Below are 27956 nucleotides of genomic sequence, written 5' to 3'. Positions count from 1 at the left end.
GCCATGAAATGCAGCATAAAAGAAACATGACTCAAGGTCAGGCAGTCTTACAACACAGAGTTCCAGAACTTAGAGAATTATAATGAGGGTATATATTTTAAGAGGAATAAATTATATTTTGCACCGATCCTTTTGTTAAATATGTATACGTGAGAATTAGGTTTTGTCAATGAACAATGACTAATGAGTTATTTAATACATAATGACCATTTTCAATACTCACAGATGTTTGGCTTCTCCAAATTTATTCCAGTAATTTACAAAATGATATTCAATATTTACTCCTGGAAATTGGAGATTTGCTTTTTCAAGGGAAGATAACTTAGCAATTAATAAGCAACTAGGTCACTCTCATTCTTGCAGTAAAAGTCAGATTTTGATTCAAGTATCGATCAAACAAACAAGAGCTGATTTTACAATCGACCAGAAATGGGTGGCTATATTTGTGGTAAAGTACTTACTGCTACGTTTGTGATTTGATCCCATCCACCACCATCTTTACTCAACTTCCTAACTCATCCAAGGCATTTTATAGAAGGGAAATTAGTATGAAAGGTTATCACTCTAATAAAGCCCAGGTAATCTCCAATCACAGAAACAGGATTGTGCAAGGTACCCCCAGTAGCCATCACATTGCATTTATCCTGCAACAGTTCGCCATCCCCTTAATATTTAACATTTGTGGGATGGCAGCTGGTGTACAAGGGATATCCCCTACACACGCAACTCATGACACCTCTCAGCAAACCAACCATCGGTCAGCAACACAGTTATCATCAAAACCAGGGGAACATCAGGAGGATTCCTGAACACATCGTAGGGCTACTCAAACAGAGACCTGCATTTGGAGGTACAAGAGCAATCCCCATTAGATGAACAAGACCAGGGCGAAGGTGACAGAGCAGCAACAGGAGGACCAACACCTCAGCCACTTTGTAGCATGAGATGTGAGGAATGAGTGAACTGTTCTGCAACTAAGCTGATCTGTTTATCTTCCCAACCCCCCACCCCCGAGGCCTCCTACATTAATAGTCCTCCTTCAACACTCCCTTAATCCTGTATTAACAAACATTATAACTAATCAGCCAACTTCTATGTCAATAGAGATTAGCAATTTAGGCCAGGATTTTCCTGCCCTGCCCACTGCTGGGATCTTCCGGTCCCACCGAAAGTCAATGGACTTTTGGCTGGCCTGTCACATTCTCCATGGCAGGGCCGGAAAATCCTGGCTTTAGGCTTTGAAGCTCCTATAACACCACACTGCAAACACAGGCGCTAAATGTGATAACAGTGATGAATAATTCCCAACACAATAATTCCCTTCCATTCATTTTTCAACCAAGTGAGCACCTAGGGTACCTTTTGTGTAAGTGGACTTCCTAACTCTATTGCACTATCCCTAGTTTCCCTAGTGACCTCAGCAAAGTGGATGGGCAGCTCACGTGTTGCTCATGTGGGGTTTAGGAAGGGTATTCCAGAGCCTAGGATCCAGGCAACTGAAGATGCAGTCACCAATGGTGGAGCGATTAAAATGGGGGATGCTCAAGAGGCCAGAATTAGAGGAGTGCAGATATCTCAGAGGGTTGTGAGGCTGGAGATTATAGAAATACGGAGGGTCATGGAGGGGTTTGAAAACAAGGATGAGAATTTGAAGATCAAGATGTTGCTTGACTGGGAGCCAATGTAGGTCAGCGAGCACAGGCGTGATAACTGAGTGGGACTTGGTGCGGGTTAAGACACGAGCAGCAGAGTTTTGGATGAGTTCAAGTTTACAGAAAGTGACAGACCAGCCAGCAATGTGTTAAAAAGTCACGGCAAGAAGTAACAAAGGCTTCAATGTGAGTTTCAGCACCAGATGAGCTGAGACAGGGACAAAATTGGGAAATGTTACAGAGGTAGAAATAGATAGCCTTAGTAATGGCCCGAATATGTGATCGGAAGCTCATCTCGGGGTCAAGTGTGACAGCAAGGTTGCCAACAGATTGACTTAATCTCAGACTGTTGCTAGGGAGAGAGATGGAGTCAATAGCTAGGGAGCAGAATTTTGAGCAGCTTCAGTCTTCCCAATATTTAATTGGAGGAAATTCCTGCTCATGCAATACTGGATGTCAAGCAAGTAGTGTGATAATTTAGCATCAGTGGAAGAGTCGACAAAAGTGGTGGTGAGATAGAGCTGGGAGTCATCACAGTACATGCAAAAACTAATGCTGTGCTTTTGGATGTTGTCGCTAAGGGGCAACAGGTAGATGAGAGAAAGGAAAAATATGTTTTGGGGTAACCGCCAGAAATTGCATGGAGAAAACAGCTGGCTGCCCATTCTCCAAAGCACTCAGGTGAGTAGACAACCAATCATATCAAAATGAGACCAGGTAGTTAAAATCGCCCGGACCTCCCGCTGGTGACATCACAGAGACTTCTTGTTCATCTCTTTCCTTGCCTACCACACTCCCGCCTTGAATTAAAATTATCCCCTCAGCATCTCACAAAGAGAATCAATGCAGATATTTACATTATTTCAGCAGAAATGACTAGCTTGTATAAAGAACAGATGATTTTACGATAACATAAAGAGGCTATACAGCTCATATCAAGGAGATGCAGGAATAGTCTCCGAAACCACAGCACATCTTAACAATGTGCCTCTTCCATAATGGAATAACTATTCAATTTAATTCCTTTCAAGACCTCAACAGTGAACAAATACTCTTATGGTGTGAACATCTTGTACATCGTCTACAGAAAACAAAGTTTACTGCACACTAACAGAACTCCATTCAGCAAAGCAAACATCTCACTGGTTATGTCCTTTCCTTGAATTTTTTTTCAGATTTCACAGAGGAAGCATCATCACATTCAATTATTAGAAATGTTTCTTTTGAAAATTCATTTGAAGATAACATGAACATTTTGAATAAATGTGACTATTTTGGATAAGATCTAATTCCCGAATCTATGGCCAATATTCAAATTTAAAACACCTTGTAAACCATTTTGCCAATTTTTATATTATATGAACTAAAAATGACCATGACAGTTTGGTTCTAGGGCAGCTGTAGGCAGTGCAGTTGTTGTACTGTATTTTGTGCAATTCCTATTCAAAACCTTTATGCAGCAATCATTCTCTCCAAAAGAAAATGGTTCTGGTGATTTACTGCAATGCTGTCATGTCCATGAGAAATGAAAAAATATCAGTGGAAGTACATCACATCTGGTATAATTTGCTTTAACACGTAAACGCTTGTAACTGAAGAACAATCAATAAATTTTATTTTCTGGAGAGGATTTCCACTGTACAAGTGGAGCACTGGGATTTTTCTTTCTAACAATGTTACCTTTGTGAATTTTTGATCAAGTGAGAAACAACCAATGATTGCAAAGACAATGCCAGGTTTACATTCAAGCTTTTTAAAACTTTTTTTTTTCTCAGAAGAGTAATGCACTTTAAAATACAAAAATTTACCAAAGTAATAGAAATAAGCATGCATGGGTGCATGGTTTATACAAGTCTCTAATATAAGTTATTGATATTCATGCCCCAAGAATTAATCATTGCTACTATAATTATTTTAGCAGCCAGACAAAATCTTTGCATTGGTGAGGTTACAGTACCTATTGATCATGCATAAGAAATTAGTGCCAATCTTAGTATTATGTAATTTTAAGAGAGAATTGCACAATAAAACATTTTTGTTCCCCAGTTTACACGTCCATATTTGGGATATAAATTTCATTAATTATTAAAATATTTACAAAATCAAACCTTCCTTGGTAACTAAATGCAAGTTTAATCACAAGAATCATCAGAAATCACAATAGCAAGGCTTTTTTATTTGGCAATGTTACATTTTAACTGTGGCTGCAGTTACAACAGTGTTTATGGGATAGAATAATGATACAGTGATATTTATAGAAATAGGAATAATGTACATAATGTAGAGTTTTAAGGGATTTAAGGCATGCCCCAGTCATAAGAGTTTGTTATTTTGACAACTTATTTGATGAATTTTCAAGCGTTTTGAAATAGATGGTGCAATATACATAAATACTTTATGATGTATATGGTATTCTATGATTTGCAAACACAATGTAATTAAACCCAAACAGTTGACACCCCTCATAGCTCTCTGAGTAGTTCAGTCACACAGATCAGGAGGACTGGCCAATGTACCAGACTACATTTACCAAAAGCAGCTAGCCCCTAGAAGCCACTCATTCACAAGCAGCAACCCATCAACAGCAGTCAACTACCTTGTAACCAGTGTAAGTCAGGGATGGGAGTGCTAAGGGGCTTGCCAGGCTCTGGCTCCACATGTTATTGAAATAAGGCAGTGGTAACCTTAAAACAGCCAGCAAAAGAGAGGAATTGGCCACAGAAGAAAAACTGGCAGCAGAAGCAAGGAAGCTAGCAAGACCAGGAGATGCAGTGACAGACACTACAATTATGAGCCAGCAGCAATGGGAGTGCCCGCAGCAAGAGAAAGCCAGCAGGCCAAGAATAAAAGAGGGCCACTAACTCAGCATTGACTAAGGGGGGAGAGGCAAGAAGCAACAAAGGCAACATTAGTAAGCTTGGCAAAGGCATGATGACAGGGCAACTGGGAAGCTGCCAGGAGCAGAAGCGACATGAAAATAGGAAGCACAGAAGAGTGGTGGAAAATTATTAACAGATTAGGAATTCACAGTCAGAGTTTTGTATCCCAAAAAAGCAGCAATATGATGGAGTCAGAAACTGAAAGGGAAGGGTCGGGGGCGGGGTGGGGGGTAATCAGGAGCAAAAAACAACGCTTTTCCCATAATCTGTCAAGCTGTCAATTGTGACTGGGATTTTTCCCCAGCTCTGGGCATCAGCACCAAAGGATTACATAGTTGCTGCATTGTAGGGATGCAACCTGTCTAGAGAGAATTTTATAAGACTGGTACACACAAGTGGGGGGCAAAACAAGGTTGTTCTGAAATCAATTTTAAAAAATCGTGGCTGCTACTTTGCTGCTCCTCCCAGACCAGCTTTTTACAGCCTTTAACATCCCGGTTCTGCTTGCTAACTATTGAAATCAATCAGGGTTACGGTACAATAATAAAAAAAAGATCAAGCAACAAGGCAAATCAGGGTGTAAAGAGGTGTAGTTAATAAATGGAACTGAGCCAAAGAAGGCATTAGGAGTTGCAACCAAACGTTTGTCAAATAAGTGGTTTTTAAGTGAGATCTTAAAGGAGAGGAAGGTGGAGGTGTGGAGCAGAAGCAATAGTTTTGCTGGCAATATACAAGCTTTCTCGGACACCTCTATCTTTCTCCTGCTGCTTTCTCTTTATGGGCATATTTACCAGCAGGAGTTAAAACTGCAAATATATGGTGGCACTTTCAAAATTGGCTGTGTACTATCAACACAGTATGGTGATGTCCATCTCACCACTTGAATCTTACTGCTTGGCAAATCAATCAGAGAGCAGTGCTAGCAGCAGCTTTGGAGGAGATATATCCCACATTACAAGGAAGATACATAGTGGTGAGTATAATGCCTGGTGTTTGTCTTTTTGCAGAGAGTAGATGGAGAGAGAGTTCACAGGAATTATTTTTATTAAAGATTAGAATCTGAACATCATGAAGGGGAAAGAACAAAAAGCAAGGAACATTTTTAAAGTACTCCTCGAAGAAGAGCTCCAAGTTTTAAAAAATTACTGTATATAAACAAATTCTATTCTGCATCTTTGAACAAAATCTGCTTTAATGTTTGTATGCGTAAGTCACAAATTGTTTGTGAATGGCTTTATTCTGTGAACTAATTATAATAGTATAGTCATTAAAAAGGTTACTCAATTAAAGCTATTACTTATATAATGTGAACCTTCTACAAATTGAGTTTACCTTAAACTTTGATCAAAATGCTAGTTTTATTGTCGGTATCACAGTACAAAGATGACCTCACAGTCAACATTGCCCCCTAAAATTACTGGGTAGCTTTCAGAATGTACTTTAAAAAAAAGCCCTTCTCAGATGTATGTTTAACTTTTTAATCTTAAAAATAAACCCAAGCAAATTCTGATTAATCCCTCCTGATGCACTGAAGTAAAAAAATAACCATCTTCCCAACAACAAATAGCACAGGTTCTGTTTCTTTTCTGATAAGAGTCTTAAATACAAAACAGTTAAATGTATAATAGTGTTGACTGGCTGCTACAAACCAGCCCAGTTGATATATAAGGCAGGTAAAAGACGAAAAGTTAATTTCTTGGCTGAGTGATTCCATCTTTAGCTGTGGGGCACAGTAGAAAGTCTTTCACGAAAAGTAGCAGTTGATTCTTCTATCAATCTGCAGCACACACACTCTTCCAAGGAATGTATTAAATATGAAAATCATAACATGTTATCATCTCTTTCCAGCTTCAGCCGAGTCAGCTTTTCCTAATGAATGCTGCAGCCTAAGGGACAAGTGTGCTGCCAGCAATGCAACTTCCCTGAATAATATAGAGTTGGTGCCATTTTACTTATAACATTATCCACTAACTGAGGGTTTGTGCACACATTCACAAGTGACTACTCTTGGCAATGTGCTCCAAGTTATTACAAGACATTACAGCCATTTAATTCAAAAGAGCTTTACTGCCTTTATTGATGGAATAATCTGCTGTGGGTTTCAACTGCATCATTTATTTGATTATACTTCAAAAGATCAGAAGCCAGCAGTTACTATAAAAGGCTGATTTCATTGTTCATTATTTTGAACTGTGCAACAGAATACATTTTTGCAACTCTAATCGTAGATAATTTCATATAAAAGCATCAAAATTTTGCTATCAAAATTTTAAATAACTTCTTAGGCTTAACCTAAATTAGGTTTACTTAAAATTGTTATTTTATTATGAAGCTCTCTTTATTGCAACTTAATCATTTTTATTTTTCAGACTATTCTTCTCATTGAAATGTGCCATTTTCACATGAAAACTGATGTTTCACAAATGTCGAGTTTAAGAGAATAAAAGTGAAAAAATATATTATCCAGAAGGCACCACTCTTTTAAACTAGTGTGTTTCTCTCACTGGCAACAAATAACTGATGTATCAGTAAATAAAAACTAGAAGTTGAGAGTTCCACCATGGCAAAGTGTAAAACTGAATTCACATATCTCATAATCGGTGGACTAGCACCAGAAAAATTACCCCAAAAGCTGTCACATTGGTTTAAGAGTCCAACCAATGTCCTTCAAGGAAGCTTACCTATTACCCTTCACATGACGCTAGTCCCATACCACGTGGTTGACTCTTAATACCTTCTGAAGTGGCCTTGCAAGACAATAAGTTGCACACAAGCATTGCTACAAAGCAGAGGGCCAAACAGCAACTTCTTATTCAAAGGGTAATAAACGCAGCCATGACAAGACCATCCACGTTTCAAAAACAAACATAAAAGCAAAATTAGGTGCAAATCTGAAACCAATCTATAGACTGAGGGTAATTATGAAAAATTGGAAAGGAAACTGTAAAATATAAACTGTGAAATAAACTACGTGAAGAAATTACACAGAAGACAGGCACAGGCACAGGTCATTTGGCCCAACTGATCTAAGCCAGTGCTTATGCTCCATACAAGCCTCCTCTGACCCTTCTACTTCCTATTACATTATTACCTATTTCTTTATCCCTCATGCATCGCTTCCCCTGAAATGCATCTATGCTATTTGCCTCAATTACTCTTTGTGGTAGCAAATTCCACATTCTAATCGCTCTGAGTAAAGAAGTTTCTCCTGAATTCCCCATTGGATTTATTAGTCACTATCTTATATTTATGGCCCTTAGCTCTGGCCTCCTCCACAACAGTAAACAGCTTCTCAGAGTCTACCCTATCAGACATAATTTTGATGATGTCTATAAGGTCACCCCTCAGTCTTCTCTTTTGTCGAGAGAAGACCAACCCCCCCCTGCTCCCACTCACATCTGGGCCGTTTCAATCTTCCCTGACAGGTGTAACCATTCAGTTCTGCTATTATCCTTATAAAGCCTTTTTGGATCTTCTCCAGTGCCTCTACATCCTTTTTATAATATGTGCCCCAGAATTCTTGCAAAGGCATTCAGCAAAATGGCACACCAATTTTCTATTGTAAATAATATGTCTATCTAAGACAAGATATTGAAGGTGTAGAGATCTCCATTTAGTTCAAAATTTGTTTTTATAATTTAAACTAACTAGTAAAACGTCTTATTTGCTGTCATCAGCTAATGTGCGCTTAAACTATTGTGAATCAGAGAAGATGAAAATACACCCAAATAATGAAATGGGAGATTTTGCCAAGAGAAACCAAGGCAGAATGTTTCCTTCAATAAACAGCAATGAAATTTAATTAAAACAATAACAGCATGAACCAAAACAAAAACAAAAATACCTGGAAAAACTCAGCAGGTCTGGCAGCATCTGCGGAGAGGAGCACAGTTAACGTTTCGAGTCCGAATGACCCTTCAACAGAACTAAGTAAAAATAGAAGCGAGGTGAAATATAAGCTGGTTTAAGGGGGGGTGGGACAAGTAGAGCTGGATAGAGGGCCAGTGATAGGTGGAGATAACCAAAAGATGTCACAAACAAAAGGACAAAGAGGTGTTGAAGGTGGTGATATTATCTATGGAATCTGCTAATTAAGGGTAGAAAGCAGGACAAGCAAGGCACAGATAGCCCTAGTGGGGTTGGGGTGGAGTGAAGGAATCAAAAAAGGCTAAAAGGTAGAGATAAAACAATGGATGGAAATACATTTAAAAATAATGGAAGTAGGTGGGAAAAGAAAAATCTATATAAATTATTGGAAAACAAAAGTGGGGGGGGAATCGGAAAGGGGTGGGGATGGAGGAGAGAGTTGATGATCTAAAATTATTGAACTCAATATTCAGTCCGGAAGGCTGTAAAATGCCTAGTCGAAAAATGAGGTGCTGTTCCTCCAGTTTGCATTGAGCTTCACTGGAACAATGCAGCAAGCCAAGGACGGACATATGGGCATGAGAGCAGGGTGGAGTGTTGAAATGGCAAGCGACAGGGAGGTCTGGGTAATGCTTGCGGACAGACCAAAGGTGTTCTGCAAAGCGGTCACCCAGTCTGCGTTTGGTCTCTCCAATTTCCTCTACATTGGAGAGACCAAACGCAGACTGGGTGAGCGCTTTGCAGAACACCTTTGGTCTGTCCGCAAGCATTACCCAGACCTCCCTGTCGCTTGCCATTTCAACACACCACCCTGCCCTCATGCCCACATGTCCGTCCTTGGCTTGCTGCATTGTTCCAGTGAAGCTCAATGCAAACTGGAGGAACAGCACCTCATCTTCCAACTAGGCACTTTACAGCCTTCCGGACTGAATATTGAGTTCAACAATATTAGATCATCAACTCTCTCCTCCATCCCCACCCCCTTTCTGATTCCCCCCCTTTTTTTTCCCAATAATTTATATAGATTTTTCTTTTCCCACCTATTTCCATTATTTTTAAATGTATTTCCATCCATTGTTTTATCTCTAGCTTTTAGCCTTTTTTGATTCCTTCATCCCACCCCACCCCCACTGGAGCTATCTGTACCTTGCTTGTCCTGCTTTCTACCCTTAATTAGCAGATTCCATAGATAATATCACCACCTTCAACACCTCTTTGTCCTTTTGTTTGTGACATCTTTTGGTCATCTCCACCTATCACTGGCCCTCTATCCAGCTCTACTTGTCCCACCCCCACTTAAACCAGCTTATATTTCACCCCTTTTCTATTTTTACTTAGTTCTGTTGAAGGGTCATGCAGACTCGAAACGTTAACTGTGTTCTTCTCCGCAGATGCTGCCAGACCTGCTGAGTTTTTCCAGGTATTTTTGTTTTTGTTTTGGATTTCCAGCATCCGCAGTTTTTTGCTTTTATAATAGCATGAACCACTTTGGCAGACTAGTGACTAATAGAATGTTCACTCATATATCCTTGCCTTTCCTATTTTTTTCTCATTAACACCTCCGAGCACTAACTGGTTTACTACAAGGTTCTGGTTTCATGGATTAAAATTTACTGCTCACAAACAATAGGCTCCAATCTGCGTCAATTTAACTATAGCAGTTTAAAATGTGCTAAGCGATTTACAAAGCTATGACATAATATATTTTAACCTTTTTGAGCATATTCATTCCACCCTCAGCCCTCAGAGTGCAGCATTCAAACGCCATGATGGGATGCATGCAATGAAAAATGTCCCCTAACAGCATAAGCAAAATCAACAGTCTCAGGAGACAACAGGCAGAATTTTACAGCCCTGTCACAGTGGGATTGGGGCTGTAAAATGCAGCGAGCTGTTCAAATGTCCATTGACTTCAGCAGGACAGGTAGATCCCGCCGACGGGAATGCAATAAAATTCCGCCCAACATTTAGTAGCATTCTTACAGATATAATATTGTATCTAAGAGTGCTATAACTCTGCTAGATTAGGATGTTGTGAACAGGGTTCAAATTGTTGTTAGCTTGTTGTAATTAGTTCATTTCCATCCACACTACGTGTGGTGCTGAAATCATATTGATTACAGACCTCTGTATAACTGGCAATTCTTCAAACTTCTGTTTTTCAAATCATCAAACAATAATAAGTTGCACTTATGTTGCAGTTTTAAGGCAGTAAAACATCCCAAGGTGATTCAGAGACCAGGGAGGGAGACGGAATCTGTAGTTAGGGAATGTGGTAGTGCCAAAGGCAATGGTCTTCCAAAAGTACAACTGGAGAAAATTTTGGCTCATTCAGGACTGAACAGCAGCCAAGCAGTCTGACAACACAGAGGCAATGCAGGAGTCAAATGAGATAGCAGTGACGTAGAACTGGGCGTTGTCAGCATACATGTGCAACCTGACATTATGTTTTTGGATGGTATTGCTGAGGGACAGTATGTAGATGAAAAATAAGGAAGGAGCCAAGGACAGACCTTCAAAGGAACTAATAATATTGCTCCTACAGTGCCACTGGGACCACTGCTACTTAGGTGTTGTGTGTGTCTGCATCAAAATGAGCTGGCATCACACATTTAATTATTTCAATGGCACTCCTATCACTAAGGGCATGATACGCAGGCAGTCCCTCGAGGTTTAGGAACTGGAATGCACAGCATTAGCAGCAATAGAAGGGCCGCTGACTGCCTGTATTTTGCTGCTGCTGTTTCCCATGATAAGTGGGATCAGTGCACAATGACTCTTTCATTAAATGGGTATTGGAGACCAAAGTAGATAAAGTACAGAGAGAAGGGTGGTCCTATTGAAAGGAAAGGGCCAAGCTGCAGGCAAAAAAATTGTTTTTGGCGCAATTTGCCCTGAAATGTCCACTCCAAACTGCATTATTGGAAGAATGCCTTATTTGCATAAAAGTCAGGGCCATTATGAGCCCAGCGCAGTAGGAGGAGGCGGGAACACTGACTCTGAGTGCTTCTGGGGGCATTATGCTGCACCACGTGGATTAACACTAAGCATGCTCAGGCTGCAGAGATCCTGAATCTGATGAGTCGGCATACAGGTGTCAAGTATTGCATTGTTGACCTCAATATAAAAATTCAAAATCCTTTCATTCTTTTTAACTGATGCCTCCACTGCTGGACTCTCCTAAAATATATTTCTATAATCTTTCAACACAAGCAAAAAACACACATTATATCATTCAAAAATAAGACAAACATGACATTCAAAGGGGAATTTAACCAATAAAGTCAGTTCTTGTATTACTCATATTTCACTCCATTTTTGTTTTATGAAGGCCCTTTGTCATTTTCTATTTCCTCTAGAGAGCAGTCTGTGATCATCTATTTAAGATGAATACCTTCCTGTGCAAAACCCAGTATCAGCAGCCTTCAAATGAGCATAATATTGAAACCCAATCTTAGATATATTTACACATACTATATCAAAATAAATTTATACAGCAATACTTAAGCTGGAATGGGACAATGAAATATTACTTATTTCTTATTTCAATTGGTACCTAGAGCTGTCAAAATTAGGAAAATTCTAGTTATGAGATTCTCACAAATGCCACATACCTGAAGCATAGACAATTAAAAACAGCTAGAGCATGAGTTGCTTGGAATAGCCTTACTTTACATCCAAGATTGCATTCCAGTAACCATTATCGCATCTGTTTTAAACCACTATATATTTCAACTCTTATTAGAGCATATTTACTCACAAGAGCTGCACTAAATGTTGGAGGTAAGTGAGCTGCACTACACTGACATGTTTCACTAAGTATGCTGAGCATTGCTTTACCCAGCTTAGCAGCAATGCAAGCAAACAAGCAAAAAGTAGCTTCCATTTACATAATTGTAGAAATATCCCAATGCTTCATCCATAATTCATCATAAATATTGCCATAATTGTTCTTTCCTCTCATCAATTCTTTTCTTTCCTCTTTTCACAACCTCCGGAAGTTTTTTTTGTGATTTTGTCACTTTGTACCAATTCTTCTCTCCATAATAAAGTAAAATACAGGTCACCTCATCCACCAGGTTGAGGAGAAAGCTGCCTCAGCTATTTTTTTTTAAAAAGATGTGGTAGCACTGCCGCTTTTCATGTCAATGAAAAGCATATTTGGGTTAACAATGTGGAATTGGCAACATGGCTCAAGAATCAGGGTGGTGACCTGAATCCCAAGTATTCAAAAAGCAAACAATGAAAGAATACCTCAATAGGGAGTCTTACACTGCTTGGAGTTCATATCCAGTATTATATAACCCCAATTCAGTACAAAGCTGGATTTCAAAAGTACTCATATAGTCCACTGGTTCTCCTGGGATTTTACTATTTTATTTTTCAAAGTTTTGAACATTAAGAGAAACTGGATGATCCCACTGCCTTCAAACATGCAAACTAAATCACCCAAGAAAGACCTGCAACTGTACATTCAAAAACAGAACTTCTTTGTCAGCTCAGTGCAGTTTGCAGTATAACTTGGTTCTTGATTCAAAATTGCACTCTGCAGGTACAATTCTCAAACTCGTGGCTGTAGGAAATCAGCATTCTCTATCAGCATCCTTTCTTCTGTTTGTGTACTGCTTACAGTGAACAAGCAGATGCTGTGGGCAATAAAACTTGTTCCAGGAGCTCTCATCTTACATTTCCTGTGAATACAGTTAAGTACTGTACATCTCTGTACAGTTACTTAGGGAAGAGCTAAGCAAGGGGTTCCAATGTGTGAACAACTTGGACTGCACTGCTGCAACCGCACCTAAATTAGTCAGGTTAGTCTCAACCAACATTTAGCAAAACCCAACGTGCCTAATCTTCCTCATGCCATAAAAAGTAAATTGAAATGATGCCTGTTGAAGAGGTAGCAAAGAAAAAGAAAAGGGAAAAGGGAAAAGAGAAAAGTAGGAGTAAAGGGGGAAAGGGGTAAGAAAGTGAAGAACAGAGAAACAAAAGTGACGTGAGAGGGTGGTGAGGGAGAGAAAGAAATAAACAGAACAGCAGAGAGTAAAATGAGAGAAAAATGCAGACATGAAGTAGGAGCAAAGAAAAATGGAAGAGAAACATGAAGAAAGTAAGAAATATACTGGAGGAGAGACAGCAAGAAAAAGGAGAAAAGTAGGCACTAAATTGAAAGGGACAGAAAGAGTCAACCGGAACTGGAAAATATTGAGACTGAGACCAAGTGAAGAAGGAAGTGAGAAAAAAGCAGAGGAGAGAGAAAAGAAAGGTGTGTGAGAGAGACAGAAGTAGGAAAAGAAAAGTGCCAAGTAGAAGAGACAGAAACACTTTTTTTTTTGCTTTGCAGACTACTATTACTACCCTAGAGGGATGTGAGCCAATGGATCAGATAGTTTTGTTCAAATGTATTATCAAGAATTAGAATTGACCAGAAAGCACTTTGAATGAAGGCATGAGGGCCCAGCATTGTGAGAGAATTCATTCATTGTCCCTTTCATCATTGTGGCAGCCACTTCTCGCACCAAGAATGACTCTGATGCCTTTATCTGCCCTTGTTTTCTTTTCTGGAGAGATTGCACTGAAGAGTCACACTGCTTGTCCAACATCCATTGGATGAGCGGAAATTTCCTCCAATTAAATATTGGGAAAATCACACCATCACAACTCCATTTGCTAGCCACCGACTCCATCCCTCTCCCTGGCATCTGTCTCAGGCATAATAAGAACATTTGCAACATTGGTATTGCATTTGATCCCACGATGAGCCTCACACATGTACTACACCAGCAAGACCGCCTTCCATCTCCATAACATTGCTAGTCTTCTCCTCTACCTCGGTTCATCTGCTGCTGAAACTCTCATTTGTGCCTTTGTTGCCTTCAGGCCTGACTATCCCAATGTACTCTTGGCCAGACACCCTTCTTCTACCGTGCATAAATTTGAGATCGTACAACATTCCGCTGCCCATATACTAACTCACACCCATCATTCCTGTGCTCACTGGCTCCCAGGTTGGCAATCCTTCACTTAAAAAAAAATCTCATCCTTGTTTTCAAATCTCTCCATGGCTTCACCCTTCAGTATCTCTGTAATCTCCTCTAGGTCCACAACCTGCCAAGATCTCTGCACTCCTTTAATTCTGACTTCTTGTGCATCCCCAATTTTAATCATTCCACCTTCAGCTGTCTCCATCAAGAACTCTGGTAATCCCTCCCTAAACCTCTCTACTCCTTTCTCCTCCTTTAAGATGCTCCCCAAAGCCTACCTCTTCAGCCAAGCTTTTGGTCATCTGTCGTCTTGCTTCCTAATATGATTCAATGCCAAATTTTGTTTAGTAATGCTCCTGTGAAGCAGGAAGTGAGAAAAAAGCAGTGGAGAGAGAAAAGAAAGGTGTGTGAGAGAGAGAGAAGTAGGAAAAGAAAAGTGCCAAGTAGAAGAGACAGAAACACTTTTTTTTTTGCTTTGGAGACTACTATTACTACCCTAGAGGGATGTGAGCCAATGGATCAGATAGTTTTGTTCAAATGTATTATCAAGGACGTTTTACTATGTTAAAGTCACAATACAAATGCATGCTATTGTTAAATCATTCATGGGTATAAGATAGGAATTCTTAGGCAGGAGAACATGAGATTGTGAACTCATGTAGCAGCAGTTGATAGATTTGCTGGTATCCTGAGACAGTGGATTGGCTTGCAACTTAGGTGTTGCAGTACTCTAGTACCAGCTCTCATAGAGTCATAGAGGTTTACAGCACAGAAAAAGGCCCTTCAGCCCATCGAGTCTGCACTGGTCAAACAAGTACCTAACTATTCTAATCCCATTTTCCTAGCACTAGGCCCATAGGCTTGTATGCCATGGCATCACAAGTGCACATCCAAATACTCCTTAAATGTTATGCGGGTTTCTGCCTCTACCACCCTTTCAGGCAGTGAGTTCCTGATTCCCACCACCCCCTGGGTGAAAAAATTCTTCCTCACATCCCCTCTAAATTTCCTGCCCCTTACCTTAAATCTATGCCCCCTGGTTACTGATCCCTCCACCAAGGGGAAAGGTACTTTCCTGTCTACCCTATCTATGCCCCATATAACTTTATACGCCTCAATCATGTCCCCCACTCAATCTCCTTTGCTCCAGGGAAAATAACCCCCGTCTATCCAATCGCTCCTCATAACTAAAACTCTCCATCCCAGGCAACATCCTGGTAAATCTCCTCTGCACTCTCTCTAGTGCAATCACATCCTTCTTATAATGCGGATTCCAGAACTGCATGCAATACTCTAGCTGTGGCCTAACCAGCGTTTTATATAGTTCCAACATAACCTCCCTGCTCTTATATTCTATGCCTCAGCTAATCAAGGCAAGTATCCCATATGCCTTCTTAACCACCTTATCCACCTGCCCCGCCACCTTAAGGGACCAGTGGACATTTACACCAAGGTCCTTCGCCAAGATCCTCGGTACTTCCCAGGGTCCTACCATTCATTGTGTATTCCCGTGCCTTGTTTGCCCAGCCCAAGTGCATCACCTCACACTTATCCGGATTAAATTCCATTTGCCACTGATCAGCCCATCTGACCAGCCCATCTATTTCCTCCTGTAATCTAAGGCTATCCTCCTCACTCCTCACCAATTTTCGTGTCATCCGCAGACTTACTGATCAACCCTCCTACATTCAAATCTAAATCATTTATATATACCACAAACAGCAAGGGACTCAACACCGATCCCTGTGGAACCCCACTGGACACAGGCATCCAGTCACAAAAACACCCCTCGACCATCACCCTCTGCTTTCTGCCACTCAGCCAATTCTGGATCCAATTTGCCAAATTGCCTTGGGTCCCATGATAACCTTCGTTATCAGTCTCCCACGCAGGACCTTATCAAAAGCCTTGCTGAAGTCCAAGTAGACTACGTCAAATGTATTGCCCTCATCTACATACCTGGTCACTTCTTCGAAAAATGTAATCAAATTGGTCAGACATGACCTCCCCTTAACAAAACCATGCTGACTGTCCTTGATTAATCCCTGCCTCTCCAAGTGTAGATTAATTCTGTCCCTCAGAATTGCTTCCAATAGTTTCCCCACCACTGAGGTTAGACTGACTGGCCTGTAGTTCCCTGGTTTACCTCTTCCTCCCTTCTTGAATAACGGTACCACATTGGTTGTCTTCCAGTCCCCTGGCACCTCTCCTGTGGCCAGAGAGGTATTGAAAATTATTGCCAGCGCCCCTGCTATCTCCTCCCTTGCCTCACTCAACAGTCTGGGATACATTTCACCGGGCCTACTCAATGCCTATTTATTCAAATATTCCTTTTATATTGGACAGAGGATGAGGATATAGGAAAGATAGTACAACAAACAGACAAACGTCTCATCATCAACATACTTTCCAAATAATGATTCGTGGAAGTATGAAACGACACCTTGTTGATACTTGAGCTAGATTAGTGGCAAACATCTTAATTATATTGTGAACCAAACCCAAAAATCTGTCTGTGTCCAGTAAACAACAAAGTTCAACAACTTGCTGTTGGGCATTCATCGGTGTTACATAATTTGTAAGATTCATACTGCCAACTATGTACAAGAGCATTGGTCCTTGCCAAATTTACTCCAGGCCAAACTTGCAACACAAAACCATGGACAAACATGAAAGAATACTCAAATGCTTAGGCAGAGTGGGTAAAAGACCTTAAGTACAAAGCCATCCAAATTGGTAGGATTTGATAATCCAAAAAGCTGACAAAATAAAGAAGCAAAGCTAACAAATCATTAATTATAACCTGCTATGTTGCTTTGCGCTGTTTTTTTGGCACATTAAGCATTCCACAACAAATCCAGTATGATTAGATGCAGAATAAAGCTCCCCACTACACAATGTTATGTTTTAGTTCCAACCTCTAACTAGAATGCCCTATTACACTAATATGTCATTTTTCTCTTTCCCATACCAGCTAACCTGCGGCTTTTCTGGGAAAGATTGCCAATTTAGTGGCAATTAGATTAGTTATGTGCTGTGTGCCCATGTCCACTAAGGACTGGATGGAAAATTCCCAAATTGATTTCACTTGCAAGAGAAAATGTTCATACAATCAGTTTGTGCAGGATTAGAACCCAGGTCATAGAGGTAAAATGACAGTGTCTGGCAAAAAAATAAAGATTTGTAATCCTCTATGATTCAAAATATTTCTTTGCAATTCAGAACATGAAATATCACAAAAATATTTAACAAAAGGAGTCTAAGGTGGGAGGATCAAGGACAATTTCAGTGATCAAGGAAGATGCCTCTCTTATTTATGTATCAGCTGTCAACTACTGAATATCATGCAATAGAAGGGTTGCAACACTGGCTAAGCATATACTCTGGATGTCAACCAGACACATGTTGACTTATTGTGTGGGAGTGAACAGAATGACAAAAGATTACCGAACAGGTGCATTAATCACATTCCCTGGAGTAAGAATGGAAGATGCAAGTTCACATATTATTTAATGCAGATGTCTTTTGGACCAGATGTCAAACAAAAGTTCAGATGGATATTAAACAGTCTTTAGCACTATTTGAAGAGGAGCAAGAGATTTTCTTAGTGACCCGGCTAACATTCCTCCCACAGCCAACACCACCCAAAAGCAGATTATCTAGTCATTCATTCATTTGCTGTATGTGGGATTTAACCATGTGTAATTTGACTGCTGCATTTATCAGTATAATAATTGTGACGACACTCCGAAACAAATCCATTCATTGCAAAGTGCTTTGGAAAGCTCAGTGAATATGATAAGTCACTGTATAAATGCAGGTTCTTTCTTCTTGTTAATGTATAAGACAAGGAATTTATGCCATTGTTTAGGAACATCATGTAATATGCACTCTTATCTAATCTGTTAAATTGCCGCTTGTTATAAATCAGGAGTGGGAGCCTAAGGGAAATGGGGAGAGTTAAATATCACAGTTTTGAAGGAGTGGAATAACAACAGGCTTAAAACAGCTGAAAGGAAATTGCTCTGCTCCAACAGCAGCAAGATAGTTAAATTACTTTGAGGTCCATGATGACTATAGTAAGCCTTCTGTATTTGGAATAGTTTTCTGTTCACTTTCAGCTCTTTGTTAACATAAAGGTGGCAAGTTTGGTTGACAGAAATGCAATGTTGTCCTTCACCTTAAAGGAGAGTCATGGATTTTTGGATTGGGGTTCTGGCAATTCATCTTACTTATGGGTCACCTTATGCATATAAATATGGTAAACAGCCCGCAACAGCACCAAAGAAGTAGCAGCAGAGTACACGGCTTTTCCTAAGATTGACAGAAGTCCATTGTCAGAGCAATGTTGAGAAGCTTAATGCTGAAAGTAACTGATGGCATCCCTGACCCAAGAAGGCTTAGCACTTGTCACCAGGCGCAAGTGAATAGTATTCCAATCTCCAGCAATGCCATCTTTTCCACTGATGAGCACATAAAAGCTACATTCATCCTTGAACTGTACTGATGGTACTGCTTTTTTTATGGATTTACTTTACACGAGTTAAAAAAGCAACTTACAATTTCAAGTTCAAATGTGAAGCATATGAATTTTAGAATCCATTGATTCCATAGCAGTAATAAATTAAAACTACTGGAAGTCAAGCACTTCCTTCTGGAAAGGAAAGAAGAATGAGTGAACATGTCATCCCCGAGATAGCCTCATGCCCCTCCTACTGGCTGGCTGAATGAAGCACAGATGAATGCAGGGGAACAACAAATTTGCATTTTCCATTATATTTTTATGCATAATCTTTATAAAGAAAAATTCACAATAAACACTCACAATGACATGAAGTAAAATGCAAGATCACCAACTAAAAGCTAACACTCTACACCCCACTTGAGCTCTGCAGGCTTCCCTATCAAATGGACCTTAGACAGGATGCAGCTAAACAGGCATGGTCTGACATACCTCAAACCCAATCATTCCAGTCAATGATTTAGCATGCCATTAAGCCCACAATCAGCACAAAGCCCCCCAAATCCATCCTCCTCTTTGTGAGGCATGTGCTTGGGAGGCTGTGGGCCACATGTGATGTGCAGATGAGTATACTTCTCATTATTTACAGCATGAAGATGGGCAAATGGTATTTGGTTGAGGATAGCATATTGGCTGTGCAATTTTAAATGAGCTGAAGTATATGGAGAATAAAGGATAAGAGACTGGTCAGAAAAGCACTGAAATAACTGAGTCTGGAAGTGTCAAAGGCATGGATGAGGTTTTAGCATCAGAGAAATAGAGATCGGGGTAACACAGGTAATGTTACGGAGGTGGAAGCAGGCATGTTTTATATGCTAATGTAGAGTCAGAAGTTTAACTCAGGATTAAACATTCTGGATCAGCCTGAGACAGCAATCGCAATAACAAAGCCTCTTGTCGATTAAACATCTCTGAAACATATACCAATATGACCTCTCTATTTTTCTACTTAGACCTCCGTGAAGTAGTCATAGTACATCCTGTACCCAAGACTGGATAAGCATCATATGCCTTCACAGTGAGAGACAGAAGAGTGAAGATAGAATTTGAAGTACCGCAAAAATAGTGGATCAACCAACGATATCTACAGAAAAGTTATAAAAGCCATAATAGCAAAGTTATTACTGCCTTGCCTTTACCTGTGTGACCTGATCTTGAAATATGCAAATCTGCTAAATTTGCACGAATATAATCAAGATTCATTATATGATTATACACTCCTCTTAGTGTCACATGAAAAATAAATTACAACGGTACATGAGCTCCAACATGATTTTACTTTAGCAAAAACAAAACATAAATGAAAAACTTTTCCAATCTTACTCGTTCCAGACTTGCTTCCTTCTCCTTCCCTTGTGACTTCAGGTTCTTACTCCAAACTGGAAGTAATCTTTCGATCTGTTTTTCATATGCCATCTACGATACACAATAATATGTAGGTGTTACTTTAACCTTTCTCTTTATTTAACCTCAGTTTTGCTTCAGTAACAAAAGCCACGCGTTAGCTGTGATTTCTGGGGTCAGCCTCAGGTGAATACTTTGGCTCAGCTCCATTGGAAACATATCCGATTGTGAAGTTATCCGTGTGGAGCAGGAAATACCATGCTGATAGGGTGGTGCACATGGTGGAAGTGACAAAAGGCTTGCTCTGAACTTGAGGTATAACTTTTAGAGCTTCTCTCGTAAACTGAAACCTCTGGGTGTATACTCTGGTAGGGGAGTACTGGTAGTGGGTGCATCATGTAACTAGTGCAGTCTCATCAGTTTGGCCTCATTCTATTGCTCTTCCTCTTCCTCCAAGAAGCCAAGATACAGACTAATGAGAAACCCAAGGAAGGTACTGAAACTCATCAAAAGACAGAGGCCAATGGCAAAGTAGGTAGTAACAGTGAAAACAAAAGCAATAATGCTTTTAACAGCATCAGTAACTAAATAAGCTTGTCATTTCGAATTTACCTTCACAATAATGCCTAGTAAATTTATATCCCACCTTTATATTGGCATGATGAGGTATCATATTATTACTGCCTCACTTTCTTGAGTCCTTGCAAAAATTGGGGTGGGGGGGAGGCACTTCCTCCATCTGCTAAATATGATGGCTAAAAATTGGTAACACACTGCAATGGGTATAGATCAGGCATAATGAATATCCAGCCCACTTTCCACATCTGTCCACCTAATTGTTATCACTAAATCAGGCAGAACATGGCAAAACAAAAAGCTTAGTATGCATTACCATTTCAAGGCCAAAAGTGATAATGTGCTGTATTAAATATTGTAAAATAATAATGAAGTTCCACCTGAGACAAGTAAATGTGTACAGCTAAAACTCCCAACTTAATTATTTTAATGGTTAAGTGGATATCTAAACTTTAGCCGCCTTGATAATAAAATTTCAGAATTTTTTCACTATTCTACCTTGTAACTGTCCTCTAATTTGTGTCTACATTTTAACTAGAAAACTGTACTTGGCAGATGTGTAATTCCTGTTTGTCATGTAGGCTAATTTCCAAAGTATATTCAAACTGGTCTTGACTCTTCCTAAAATAATCCCAACCAATTTCTGTCAGATCTACAGTTGGCAGATGCATTATCAGTTTCTGTTGAAACCAGGTGTTTTACAACTATCCAACCAACTGCTTTCAAACTGTTAGTCTGCTTCAGTTTAACGAATTGCTCCCCACAAAGCTTTGAAGACTTTGAGCATTAAAAAGGTACAAAATAAGGCAACAGCTGCAGAGGCATAAAACATATTTGAGTATTTAAGTAGACAGGTAAAACATAAATCGAAGGGAAAAGTTACTGATACTTTATTAAACATTAGTAATGTCAGAGTAGACATGTTGTTGCCATGCTTAAGAAAAAAGTCTAGATACAGGGGAAGAAGATTCAAAGAAAGGCAACATGATGATTCCAGATTTTGAAGCTAAATCTGTTCTTATTTAAAATGGGAGGGATAAATGATTCAAGTTTACTTGAAAGTTATGAAGTGATTAAAATAAAAAAGGCTGATCAGTTCTACTCATTTTGATCCAATTTGAACATAAGAAACTGAGTTTCTCTTTAAACCTACTGTTAAACTAAGTATAAGATATCACTTTTTCACACTTTGTGTTAATATAGAATCACGTTACAGCACAGAACCAGGTCATTGAGCCAATCAAGTGTAGACTATTATCTTGCTCAAATATCTATCAAATTTTTAAATGAATTTATGCACTGTGCTTCAACAACAGACTGCGAGAGAGAATTCCACATTCTGACCACCCTCAATTGAAGACTGTTTTCTAACCTAGATGGCACACTCCATACTTATGCAGCAGACTGCCATCTAGTGCAGTAAGCATTAAGCTCAATTAAATATTCAAGAGAGAAGTAAATCAGTTCATGATTTAGCAAAGCTTGCTAGAATAAATACAAGTTTGATGTAGGAAAATTCTGAGAAGAATAAACGATGTCAGATGAATTGCCCTTTGGGAGTCCTACATTATTATTTTCTGATAATCAGGGGAACAAAATTATTCTTTTAATGAAAAATGGCCAAACGCTTGTTTTTCTCCATAATTAACAGCCAAGTAACAAAACTCTATTCTCAGAAATCACACATTTTAAAACTGTATGATTGTAGAATTTCATTAACAGGTCGGTAATTACTGAAAAAAAATACGAACATTTTTGTTAAAACAGTAATTCCTCCTCCCCTAAATAATTGTTTGACTTTAGCTGGGGAAAGAAAAGCTATGAAATAGTGAAGGAACAAGTGAGAGTAAAATAAAGAGTGAAAAAGAATAAAAATCAAAAAGAGTAATACAATTATTGGGGAAGGTGGCAAAATTGAAATGTTAAGCAATCAATGGCAGACAAAGTTGCTCTATGGCTGCATTAAGTAACACTAGGAACCAACAAGAAAGGTTTGACAAGTGAGTTTGGTATATATGATAAAACTGCATAAACTGAGCAAAGCAGATTAGCAGATACAGGACAATATTACATTTGTTTCAGGCCTCTGAAAATTGAGTGTTTATTTTCTGGAAAGTATTTAGGTGAAAGGCCAAAGTCCACAGTGCATGAAACTGAAGTGCAGTGCAAAATATTTGATCAGGACTCAGAAACTTCATACAGAAAAGGTACTGAATTAGATAACGGTTGAAGTGTTTTTTATGACTTCAAGTGATGTTTTAGACTTAATTAGCAGCACTGTTATGGATAATTGAAAAGCAATTAACAGCTGATGGACTTTGGTTAGTAATTCTGCTTTTTCACACATTACAGATCACACAGCAAGTCAATGGTTTCAGCCTAAGACTGTTATTTTAATATCAGTGATTTCTGAGGAAATTGCAGTGTTACTCTGAATATATTGGCCCCTAAATAGCACTAAAGTATCACTTTAATAAAAAGCAAAGCGTGACTTACAGAATATGAATTTATTTCTCTACTATTTTCCACTACAGATTTTATAAGTAGCACCAATAAAGTGGTAAATGAATTATTTTATCTTGCAAAGACACACACACAAGTTTGGTGCTCTAAACTCCCTCTGAATAATCCTTCCAATACTTATATTTGTTGCTCTTTCCTCAAAAACCTTGCAGTTTTCCCAGGATTAATCTCACAATGAATATGCATGGCAGAGAATGCCACCGAAAGTATGCAAACACTATAAAACTTGCTTTGCACTAATGGCCCAGGAAGCATCCAGCAAGTACCAGATACTGCAAGCAGAGTAATAAATATATACAAGTAAAAGATCTATTAAGAGTAATCAGGCCATATGGCTAAATACACTATCAGATATATTACAGAGCCACACCAACCACAAGAAATTTAGGTCTAGGCTGTGCTTAGCTAGCTGATCAAATGCAGTTGTACAAGTGTCCTTCATCAAAGCAAACAAAAGCAAGGTTTCCAGTCCTGATTACTATCCAGTGACTTGTGTTTTTAAAATGAGGCTCCTGGAGCCATACCTTACCAATAGGAAATGAGAAAAAATTGGCATAAAATGTAAAACTGCATTTATATTAAGAGGACTGTTACTATATAAGGAGTTACATAAAAACAATATAGATCATATCCTTAACAGTCTGTGCTCATAAATAAATTTTTTTTGTTATGAACAGCTATAGTTCTTACATTTTCCAAACAAAAAATAATTCTGTCTGTTAATTTATAAGCTGAACAGGTTAATAATTACACTAACGATTCCTCCTCCTTTAGGTACCATGCTCCAAAAGGGCTTTGGCGACCTTGGCCCTTCATTGGTTTGGTCCATGATTATGCTTGGCAAAGTACTTCAGTAGTTTGCCATTGCCTTTGGCTGTAACTCTCCCGCTCTTACTGCCTGCCAACAGGCATGTTGGAAGCATTTACAGATTGATAACCAACGTGTTTGGCCATTTTATGGACACACCTTCCGTGGCCATCAAGTCCTGGAGTGCGACTTGAACCCAGAGCTTCTGGCCCAGAGATAGAGACGTTATACACTAGGCCACAAGACCTCCTATACTAACCTTTGCATAGGTTAAAATAAAATTCAGTGTTACAATTAACTGAAGTAAATGCACCAATTTGTCCTAAAACAGCTATTAAACTGATTAAGGAGATGATGAAAATGTTATCATTGCAATAGAATTATAATTTCTGAAAATTTAGTTGAAATCAAAAAAACATCTGTCTCCCTACAACCTTTGGTGTTAGCTCATAAAAATGATTATTTTGAGGCATCCAACACTGTACATGTACCTACAAAATATTGCACCATTCTGCTCAATAACATTCCAATTTTTTTGGTGAACAGTGCATACTGTATTAGAACACAAAATACATTCTCCAAACTTAATAATTTATGAAAGAGAACTCACAGAATTTAAACTTACTCTCTGTAAACATACAAAAGACAGCAGAAGATAGGATTTACAAAAATCCTCATGAGCCAAAACACAATGGGAGTTAAATTTGGGAGCACCCATCACATATATGCAACACAGGTAAGTACTCTTAAGTGCTAGCATAGTGGCATACAGGCAAGTGATTGGATCATATCACAGGGTTTAGTGCGGTGAGCGGATTGTGTTGTTTGGGAAAGGAGTCATCAGTAGTTCCGAAAACATCAAGGCCATGGAAAGAGTCATTGGGTTAAGTAGAGCAACAATGATCGGCATGGCAATTGTTCTTCACTTATTGCTTGTTTTGGATTGGTTTTCCCTGACACAGCCAGGCCCAGCTGCCTCAGGGCAAATCAACGTTGCAGAGTGGACCTGAAGTAGGCATTAGGACCCTCATTTACATATGTAACTGCCCCAATTGTGACTTCAGGCATGGGTAAAAGATGCTTCTAGCTTCTCCTTGCCCAATTTTATGATTGAGGCGCTTCTAGTCAAATGTGTGCATGCGTTTCCTGCCTGCCATTTTGGGGCCTTAGGAGGTCACATCACACCAGAAAAATGGGTGCTGTGGGGCCCAATTTAACTCCAATACCTTTTTGCTGCGTAACTGCACAACATTGGAAAACTACAGATTGTAGTATATTTTTATTTACTTTTGTAAACTACAAAAAGTAGCCTGAGGAAAAAAGTAACTTCTGCAACTATAAGAAATTATACACTTGAAGAATTCCTTAATGAAAATAATATTGTTATATATCAAGTTTTGTTAAAGATCAGAGGTACTTCAGATTTTAGGATCTCCCATGATATTGCTCACATTAATTAGAGATTGACTAGTTTGAAACAGCATTATACAAAGTGCAAAAGAAAAGGCTCAATGAGACTGATCATTCATCTTGGGGAAAAAACTGCTAGCAGAAACAGCTGGCTGCTGTTCTGTGGATGATGATTGGGAAATCCATTGAAGAAGCAGCAGTTCGTGCTTCTGCAATGTGGTGATCGAAGAGACACAACAGCATAATACAGACATATCCACATGGCCACAAGACATTAAAAACATAGACAGATAGATAAAAGTGGCTCCTATCTTTATCATCAGGATTTCAGTTGAAAAGAAAATCTCCCTTTCAGAAATGTTAAGTTAGCCATGATGTGTAAGTTTCACGTTGTTCTATGCAGGAAAATCCTGAAGTTCCATCAGTGTCATTGGAGTAATTACTCTGAACATTGACAGTTTTGTCATTACCATCACAAAATTTGAGCCTTTTAGTCTGTTGCTGCTTGGCCTGTTGAGTGTTTCCAGCATTTTCTGTTTATATTTCAGATTATCAGCATCTGCAGTATTTTAACTTTGTATTATGCTGGGACAATTCTTAGCGATGCATGCCATCTTTACTTTTCATCTATTGTACTACTTTGAATGATGAACAAACCTGATTCACTCGCTGGCCTTCATGCAGTCCTGATATCAGACAGACATCTGTTTTCAGAAGTCAAATGGACAGTGATTAAGTAGGGAACAGAATAAATTGCTTTGAGAGGAGAAATTTTAATTTGTACTTTATTTTCCTGAAATAATGTAGTTCTTGCTGTCTTTGAATTAAAATTATTCCAACAGGACCAAATTCCAATGTTCTACATGTACAGCTTTGATATCTGCATAGTAAATTGCATGCAAGTTTATCCTTTCTCAATCCATTGCACCCATCAGATGAGATAAATGTAAATGGTGATGGTTTTGACCTGCCTCTTCATTACACTGCATTCGAAGACAGGGGTTTACAAACTGGAGAAAAACAGAGGAGCAGCTCACAAACATCATCTGGATATAGTTTGTTTGAGGCAGCCTTTTTCCTTTTTTTTAAAAAAAAGCTGTCTGCTGAAAGGGTTAACTTCTCTGCAGAACACCAAGGAGTGGAGCAAATCATTCTTGGAAGCATGCAGTTGCGTCACTTTACACAATTTTCTTCAAAAAAGGACTTTCTCAAACAATCGAAGATCTGGACACCATTTTTAAATTCTCTTAGCTTAAATTTTGTACTTTTCCTTCCTGTTCTATTCTTACAAATCTATCCCTGGGAATTAAACACAACATAAAACAAAGAATCTTCACTGACATTAACACGAAAAGAAACATTCTGCACCTTAAATTAATCTTTTACTTGTTTCCAAAGCCTTTTTTAAGCCTTGTCTAAGAGTTTTGTCCAAAATTAACCTTTTCTGGTACAACCATTAACCAGAATCAATTTCCAATTCACACAGTTGAACATATAGAATTTAAAACTGCCAAGCATTATGTGTGCATCTTTCACCTGGAATTAAAGACTCCTATATACACCTCAACATTATAACTACAAGTTTCACTATGGACATTAGCGAGACTTCCAGTTTACAGGTTAACAGGTTCATTAACCTTAAAAATGCCAACTTAATTTTAAAATTGCACATGCTTCAGATTAAATAAAACCTTCAAAAGCAAGAATGCTTTCAATAATTTTCAGTTGGATTTCTGCCTGGCATCTCAAGGACTCACTAGATTTTAAAAAGGCAACATTCATTCTAAACTAAGTATAACTCACTTTCCAATGTTTTAACTTTAACTCAACAATCACATTCATACTGTTTCCATGAAGACATATATGCACATAGGTACCTAGGTAAAAAAAAATTAAAAATTCATTCATGGGATGTGGGTGTCGCTGGCTGGGCCAGCATTTATTGCCCATCCCTAGTTGCCCTTGAGAAGGTGATGTTGAGCTGCCTTCTTGAGCAGTCCCTGTGGTGTAGGTACACCCACAGTGCTGTTAGTTAGGGAGGGAGTTTCAGGATTTTGACCCAGCGACAGTGAAGGAACGGTGATATATTTCCAAGTCAGGATGCTGAGTGACTTGGAGGGGAACTTCCAGGTGGTGGTGTTCCCATCTATCTGCTGCCCTTGTCCTTCTAGATGGTAGTGGTTGTGGGTTTGGAAGGTGCTGTCGAAGGAGCCTTGGTGAATTCCTGCATTGCATTTTGTAGATGGTACACACTGCTGCTACTGTGCGTCGGTGATGGAGGAAGTGAATGTTTGTGGATATGGTGCCAATCAAGTGGGCTGCTTTATCCTGGACAGTGTCAAGCTTCTTGAGTGTTGTGGGAGCTGCACTCATCTAGGCTAGAAACAAGCC

General features: G+C 39.1%; 1 protein-coding gene across 6 annotated transcripts in view; it reads right to left on the bottom strand.

Moving 5' to 3' along the window:
- kiz (kizuna centrosomal protein) overlaps positions 1–27956 on the bottom strand; it is a 203923-nt gene that overhangs the window by 131498 nt on the left and 44469 nt on the right. For 5 of the 6 annotated variants that reach the window (XR_013578637.1, XR_013578638.1, XM_078556388.1 and 2 more), the window contains one exon: positions 20228–20320. The exons of the other annotated variant lie outside the window; for it this stretch is intronic. Coding sequence is in view for 3 of the 5 variants with exons in the window: in XM_078556388.1 (XP_078412514.1) it covers positions 20228–20320 (93 nt within the window). In the remaining 2 variants the exon portion in view is untranslated. The remainder of the gene's footprint in view (positions 1–20227; positions 20321–27956) is intronic. 6 annotated transcript variants of the gene reach the window in all.

Source organism: Cetorhinus maximus, chromosome 14 (genome assembly GCF_964194155.1).
Source record: "Cetorhinus maximus chromosome 14, sCetMax3.hap1.1, whole genome shotgun sequence".
NCBI classification, from domain to species: domain Eukaryota; kingdom Metazoa; phylum Chordata; class Chondrichthyes; order Lamniformes; family Cetorhinidae; genus Cetorhinus; species Cetorhinus maximus.
Note: the sequence above shows the minus strand (reverse complement) of the source record. Positions and strands in the feature narration are given on the sequence as shown.